The sequence below is a fragment of the Dendropsophus ebraccatus genome, chromosome 9, assembly GCF_027789765.1.
Source record: "Dendropsophus ebraccatus isolate aDenEbr1 chromosome 9, aDenEbr1.pat, whole genome shotgun sequence".
NCBI classification, from domain to species: Eukaryota; Metazoa; Chordata; class Amphibia; order Anura; family Hylidae; genus Dendropsophus; species Dendropsophus ebraccatus.
In genome coordinates this window covers 40993840-41001912 of record NC_091462.1, presented here as the reverse complement: position 1 = coordinate 41001912, position 8073 = coordinate 40993840, and the positions used below count along the sequence as shown (strand labels likewise).

At 40.1% G+C, this 8073-nt stretch overlaps 1 protein-coding gene across 1 annotated transcript in view; it reads right to left on the bottom strand.

Annotated features, from left to right (window-relative positions):
* Window positions 1–265: 265 nt before the first annotated feature.
* Window positions 266–8073, bottom strand: part of DNAJC10 (DnaJ heat shock protein family (Hsp40) member C10) — a 28411-nt gene continuing 20603 nt past the window's right edge. Inside the window, exons 13-23 of the mRNA XM_069985189.1 lie at window positions 7662–7776; window positions 6342–6469; window positions 5636–5752; window positions 5384–5485; window positions 4703–4858; window positions 4234–4367; window positions 4083–4136; window positions 3657–3804; window positions 2527–2649; window positions 2271–2378; window positions 266–1387 (exon numbers count right to left, since the gene is read on the bottom strand). Coding sequence (XP_069841290.1) covers window positions 1376–1387; window positions 2271–2378; window positions 2527–2649; window positions 3657–3804; window positions 4083–4136; window positions 4234–4367; window positions 4703–4858; window positions 5384–5485; window positions 5636–5752; window positions 6342–6469; window positions 7662–7776 — 1197 coding nt within the window. The 3' untranslated portion in view covers window positions 266–1375. The remainder of the gene's footprint in view (window positions 1388–2270; window positions 2379–2526; window positions 2650–3656; window positions 3805–4082; window positions 4137–4233; window positions 4368–4702; window positions 4859–5383; window positions 5486–5635; window positions 5753–6341; window positions 6470–7661; window positions 7777–8073) is intronic.

Below are 8073 nucleotides of genomic sequence, written 5' to 3'. Positions count from 1 at the left end.
AAAAGGTGGGATACGCCTATTTTTTTATCAAGACTTTTGCTTCATTGCAAAGGTGTAATGGCCTCTGACAGACATGATTTTCTTTTCTTATCTTACTCTGTCCTTCTATTTACTCTACTATAATGCTGCTTGTCTCTGGAGAGATGGAGATTTGAAAAAATGTCGAAGCCAAAAAAAAAAAAAAAAAAAAAAAAAAATAATATATATATATATATATATATATATATATATATATATATATATATATATATATATAAAAATCCTGTCAAACTTCAGTACAAAGGAAAAAAGTGGTCAATTATTAAAACTTCTGTAAACATAAAGTAGCAAGATAAAAAAAAGTTATTACTACCAGATGATTGATATGTCATAAACATGAGAAAACAATGAGAGAACAGGGAGAGTCAATTCATAGAAGCAGCGCTTCCCATAGACTGCAATGGAGATGTGGGCACACTATTATAGACTACACTACAATACAATCACTATCACCTCTCTACTGCAGTCTATGGCAACTGTTGTCTCCATGAAATGGGTCACCTTAGTATAGATATATGATGGGAATACCCCTATCATTCATTTATGTCATACTTTAATATTCCCTATGTACAAGGGAAATACAGATACATGGAAGTTTCTCAACTCAGTGGGAAACTTTGTAAGGCAAAATAATAATTTCTGTTTTCGGCTTAATTTCAATCACTTCCAGTAAACCAGTGTAGCCAGCCAAGGGGTATTCCCACATTAAACATTTACTGAATATCCACAGGATATACCATTAATGTCTGATGGTTCCACACCTATGTGGAGAAATGAGCCACCCAATGAGGCAGCTAGATGTGTGCATTTATCCCCATTTACTTATATGGGAGTTATAGAAAGAGCAAGATGCACAGCCACCTCTAACTGGACGCAGTGGTCACCTCACCTGGCAAGTTAGGATACCCCATTTTCACATAGGTGTGGGTCCCAGAAATGTCAGCCTCATATATCAGACATTTGTACCATAGGGTAGGCCAGAAATATTCAAGGTGGAAATACCCCTTTAAAGATGTGTCCAAGTTGTAGGATATCATTGGCGCTTGCAAATGTTCTGATGAAGAGTTACAGATTTTCCATTCCTTTTTTCTTAGGAAACTTTTCGACATCTAGAACAATGTTCTGAAGTAAACATCCGATATAGGTAACCACCACCTCCAAGTTACTGCTGAATGAAAGGCAACAGCATCTCCAGAGAAGATGTCAGCTTCTTGTACTTATCAGGCATGGTCCTTCATAATATCCATCCAATGTGCATGTTTTACATGTTAAACGTGGCCCAAATTGGTACAGACTGAAGATGAAATTGGTAATCCTCAATGGTCACTTTGTCCCATCACAATTCATCCTGAAACACACATATCATGAACTTCACTACAACTTATAGATGAATGGGCAGTGGGCAATGGGGGATTAGTCTCTGTACACGAACGCAGAGGATGTTGGAGATATAAGTGGCCAAAAAATACTGCATAACCATAAGGCCATTTGTACTGCACAAGTTTTATATATTATGTATGTAACACATACTACTGCTCTGCTTGGTTGGTCCAAAAGAAAACGTCCACTAAGCATAACATATGCCGGACTGAAAATCTGTCGAAATAGAATCTGGTCTTCTCTGGTCAGAGCTTCTGTGGTGCAGTGTATCATACATGTCAGCAATTTATACAGCTGTGCCAAAGGCATATACATGGCAGGCCTGGGGGCTACTGCCACAGAAAAGCACCGGCAGATATGTTACATGCCACAGCTAGTAACAGGTTAAATTGGCAGAATGAGAAGTTTCTCAGGCGGTTAATGTGGCGACCCAGACGATACATAAATGTGACTTACAGTATGCTAAGTAGTAATGTGTATATATACCAATATACTCTGTGTATTTCTAAGAGTTAGGGCACATTCACACATTTTGTGGGCTGTCTGTAGTTGTGGACCCTTAGCTAAAGACAGCCCATGGGAGTGCAACCGTAGGGTGTCCACAACCCAAGGATTCCTTTAATAGACACCAGTGTTCCGCAATTGTGGGTCTGTACTAGGACCTGCCTGCTTTTTATGTGGCACAGACCATGGTCCCGCACACATACGGAAACAGGGCAACTTAAATGAATGGGTCTGTAGTGCTGTCCATAACTGCAGGTCCGAAACCACAGGCGCACTATGGAACGTGTGAATGTGGACTAAGGGTTTCAGCTGAGTAACGTGTAATACCACAATAATAATACACTTACCTTCTGAGACTTTTTATATTGCTTTTCTATGTATCCTATTCTTCCCGTTACCATCTTCACTATTTCTTTGGCTTCTCTAGAATCCACAATTTCACCGTCTACATTTTTCTGTACAAGAGATAAAGCTTTACATTAACACTTTTCTAGTCAAACTGCTACTCGGGATCCGCAATGGATTACTCTAAAACATACGAGCCAATAAAACGCTGAGGCAACATTGCACATGGTATATAAGAAAATACAGGTCAACAAATACCTTTTTAGATCCCGTGTAAGGGTAAAGTTTCACAGTAGGGTAGGCTCTGATGCCTGCCGACTGGCAAATGTGCCCATGCGCTTGGCAGTCTATTTTACCAGCTTTTACTTTTCCTTTTAGAATCTATAAAACACAAAGAGGTTTCAGAAAAGGTCATAAACTGAGCAAATGGTTTCTCTATTAAATCAAAACAGAGTAGGATCACAAATAACCTAGAAAGCAAATTAGAATTGTGTAAAACAGGTTTAAAGGGGTATTCAAGGAAAAATTTACTTTCCCCCTATCCACACGATAGGGGAAAGGTAGGAGATTGTGGGGGGGGGGGGGGGGTCTGACCTCTGTATTCCCATCAATCTCCGTACTGGGCCCCGCCGACTTTTATGACTAGAGCCGCAGGTATGGCGCACGACCTGAGGCTCTATTCAATCCTGTGGATCCGACAGAAAGAGCCAAGTACATTGCTCTTTTGTCGTACTCCGCTCTTTCCGTCACTCCAGATGAATGAATAGAGCTGCGGGTCACGTGCCGTACCCGCGGCTCTATTCATAGTACAGAAGCCGGGGTTCAATACAAAGATCAGTGAAGGGGTACAGAGGTCGGACCCCCTATGGATAGGGGAAAAGTTAATTTTTCCTGGAATACCCCTTTAATATCTGTTATATATAATACTTAGCTATATACATTACACATGGAGGTGGATGCACAAAGTTTGGCAATGGCTAGCAAGCACCACAAGCCATCAGGAGAAGAGAAGTCATCAAAATGAAATAGAGTAGTGTTGCAAAACGTTTGCAAATATGGGGACACACAAGTACCAAGTCTTCTATTGCTTTGAGACCCCAAAAAGTTCAGGAAAGGGAATGCCATTTATTGTACCTCAAAGCTTTAAACATAGGTAACAAGAGGAGCTCTCCTGATCGTGTAATGCTGCAGCATATCACTAGGATATATAATGGTATTATTAGTGAGGGTGCAACATGGGAGCTCTGCTGTACAGGGAAACACCAAAGTGGTCATAGCACTAATGTACCATGGCAGCCACTTCATCCTCAGGATGTCTGGACCTCTATCAGGAATTCTATCCTTATAGACATCATGAAGAACCCATCTAAATGCTACAGGCTACTTACCCTGGCTACATTCTCAAATTCAGGAGCAAAGCTCCTACATGGACCGCACCATGGAGCGTAGAAATCTAGAATCCAGTGATCTTTGCTCTTCAAAACTTTCTCACTGAAACTTTCAGGTGTGAGATCGATGGCTGTTTTTGGCAAGAATCTGTTTAGATACAAACAAAAGCAAATTAGGGGGTGTCTGGTTAAAGGGTATCTTGAGCAAGGCGTGTTTCCCCTTGAAACAGACTAGCCCCATATCAGAAGCATAAGGGATAAATGATTGGAAAAACCAATTGCAACCCCCTGGTTGCATAGAGCAGCAAACAGAGAAGTGTACTATAGGCTGCGTTCAGACAGCAAAGTACAGTGCCAAGTACAGTGCTACAGCTTGAGAAAGGCCACTTTATACTTAGTTGTTCGAAAACATAAGTAGCTACTCACGACAGTGCCCAGCTTCTCAGCGAATAGGAATCTCTCTGCCATCCGTTATAGACACTAAAAAACAAAACAAAGCAAAGAGGCCATGTACTTTGGACAGTTCCATTGTGAAGAAGAATACGTTGTATATAAAGAACATGACTCTTATACTCACTGGTAATAGTTAGGGTTGTCCCGATTTGCTGGGTAAAGTCTGATTTCGGGATATGCTTGGACATATTCTTTACTGCAAAGTGAACTATATCTCTGACAGTCTACACTTCCAACATTGATTAATCCATTTAGTTGCTGAAATAGAGGAAAATCCCATTTTATAAAAGTGTATAGTAGACAGATGCCGAGCAGGGCACCACATGAATGAAAAGCCCTGTGCATCCTGGCATAAGGTATATGCATATGGCTAGCAAAGGGATATAAACTTGCTAAGGAAGGGTGCAAGTTCTTGTAATCGCTGGGGGTCATAGCAGAGGTCAATTATCCTGTGGATAAGTAATAAATGCTATTGGTGGGAAAATTCTTTTACATATGGGTAAACTCAGAAAATATTGCCACATTATATATTTTATCAAATAACATATTCAATATTAAAGCAACAATGCACAAAATACGACTGTATCACATACCCGTGCCATGCGTTTCCACTCTGGCATCAGGGCTTGACACGGTCCACACCAAGGGGCATAATAATCCACCATCCAGATTTCCTCCCGACTCCGTTCCTTTACTAGTCCCTTAAAATTTGCTGGTGTGAGAGTGACCACAGAAGGATTGCGGAGATCCTAAATATTAAAAAGAGGAAGTTCAATAAAAGAGAGCAACATCTATGTTTTACGGTGCACAAAGCAAGTGTGTTGTAGAGATGTTATTAGTTTACATGATTATCGAGAGATTGTTCAATAAGTGTTATACAACTCAGATCCAATACATCCTGAAATATGCTGGAATTATTCAGCCCATTTAGGTAGGCTCACCTATCTAAATGCTTTAGGATGTCATGAGGTCATCCAACCACACGGTGGCAGTATTATGGTAACAAACCGACAGAAGACACGCTAAGGTATATGTACAATATGAACAATTTTACCCTCTATAACAAGACAGACAGATAGATAGAATATGATAGATGGGATTTAGGAGGAGAGACTGCATCCCTCTACACTGTTTGGCACCATGTAAAACTTGGGAATCCACTTGATATCCATCCTGCGACAAAACAATGGTGGTCTTTACAATTGTCATGTCCAGCGTGCAGCATCATGACCTGACAACAGATCGAGCAGCTACAACTATAAAATACACAGTACCTCAATGAACTCCAGGATTTGCTCTGCACTGTGATGTCCCTCATACTCATGAATATTAGACTGGTTGAACACTACAGTTGTAGGGTAAGCTCTTATGTTATGCTGTAAGGAAAAGGAAAAAAAATACATATAAAAGATTAAACTGATGTGGACATAAATGTATCATGACCATATTTTATAGCAGACGTTTTCTATCTTGCATGATATAGTGTCTCTGCGCCTGTATACTTATGTACTAAATAATTCACTTACCATATTGCAGAGACCTTCATGAATTGTGCAGTCCAGAGTGCCGAATCGCACATGTCCAAACACCCGCTTGGAAGCTTTCCTCAATTCGGGCAGCAAAGCTCTACATGGAGGACACCACTTTATATTAAAGAAAAAAAATTTAATGAATAAAACTGCATGTGTATTGGCATCAAATAGCTTTCCAATATTGGTTTATAAAAGACAGGCTGAAGGGAGTATGTCACTAGGTTTATGCCACCTTAAATGAGGGCAGAATAAACTACTTACAGAAATGCTAAACAGATCGGTGTATTACCTTAAATCATTCTGTTCAGCCGTTCTCCTAATATGTAGGAGAATAGGATTGTTAACACACCCCTCGCCCCGCCCTCCAGCTGCTGATTGACAGTTACTGACTATACATAGCATGGATAGATAACTGCCAATCAGCAGCTGGTGGGCGGAGTTTTCTGCTTCTGATAAATATTGAGGTCTACTCCTCATGGAGAGGACTACTTATTGTCCATGTTATTCAGGAGGATATCTCTGAATCAGCTGCACAGAACAGTGTAAGTGATACATCATTCTGTTCAGCTTCTCTGTCACTAGTTCATGCTGTCCTTAGATAGAAAAACAAACCTACTGACAGAGTCTCTTTAAGATTCCTAAATTTAGGAAATACTTTTATAACATAGGAAACAATCTGCAAATTGAAACTTCTACTCACAGGAGCAAAGAAGTCCACCAGCCATGGTTCTCGCTCATTTCCAGGGAAATTCTTGGGCCCCAGTGTTATGACGTGAGAGGTTACACTGTCTTTTGCAAAGGTCATTAATTCGTAAACATTTGTTTTTCCTATAAAACATAATAATAATAATAATGATTATAAATTATGACAAAATCCCACACAAAGAAGAACAACCTCACCTACATATAAACCAAAGAACAAGTACAAATCATTACAGTTTATTTGGTTCAATTTAAATTCAGAACACACATAGTCCATAGCTGAGATTTGTGTGTTGTTCGCTTAAAGGGAATCTGTCAGCTGTAATTCATGTTCCAAACAGATAACACTGTTAGATAGCTGTTAGGTCAAGAAGACACATAGTACCTTTCATATACCCAGCTGTGCTTCCAAAATGTGGAAAAATGCTTTTATTCTCTGATGCAAAGTGTCAAAGAGGCATTCCCAAGCTCCTGTGGTTGTAATGGCTGTAACGCCTCCTCACTCCCATCTTTATTCCAGCAGTCAGCTTCCAGCTCAGAGCCCTGTTTCCAGATCTCTCACCTGTGCACTAATATGCACAGTGCAGGAATAAGATGTGGAAGTAGGGCTAGAGCTAGAGGCTGACCATCCAACAGGGAAAGGGATGGAAGGGGGAGAGAAGAGGCGTTACAGCCATCAGCGTTTCAGGGGCTTAGGAAAGCCTCAGACACTTTGCAGTAGAGATAAAAAGCATGGAAAGTCATGGAAGTACTAACAGCTACCTAACAGTGTCAGCAGACTGGAATGACAGATTTACTTTACAGTGTAAGCATCCTTTCTTGCTGACAGCAAGATAAGTGGTTAAAATCCAGGTTGCCAGCATGTCTGTAAATATCTTGACTAAAATCATACATTTTTGAAGATCACCAAAGGCATTGGTATTCTGAGCAGAATGATGAGGGATATTTACACTCTAAGGCTGGGTTCACACTAGGTATATTTCAGTCAGTATTGTGGTCCTCATATTGCAGCCAAAACCAGGAGTGGATTGAAAACACAGAAAGGCTCTGTTCACACAATGTTGAAATTGAGTGGATGGCCGCCATTTAATGGCAAATATTTGCTGTTATTTTAGAACAACGGCTGTTATATTGAAATAATGGCCGTTATTTACTGTTATATGGCGGTCATCCACTCAATTTCAACATTGTGCGCACAGAGCCTGTGTTTTTAATCCACTCCTGGTTTTGGTTGCAATATGAGGACCACAATACTGACTGAAATATACGTAGTGTGAACCCAGCCTTAAAAGAATCCTAATTTTCCCCTCATTCTTACCATGATGGATCTCAAAATCATTGATGCCTTTCCCTTTAAACGCTGCCACACAGGGCCTGTGTATATACAGGGAACTACAGGTAGATGGATGGGACTGGCAGTCAAAACGTCCAACCTTAAAGATAGACAAGAGGATTTATTAGATTCAGAACAGATATATGCCGTATATATACACACCATATACATACTACAACCCATAAGTAATAAGGTATACATTAGAAATAATAATAATAATAATAATAATAGTAGTAAAAGATGGGTTTGCATGTTTTCCCTGGATCACACGGCTTAAAGGGATATTCAGCTGAAATTAAACTTTAAATATGTTGCTGCCCAGGTGCAAAACATAACAGACTATTCTTACCTTTCCCGGGTCATCTTGGGGTCGAAGATGAAAGATTCCCACCCCCGC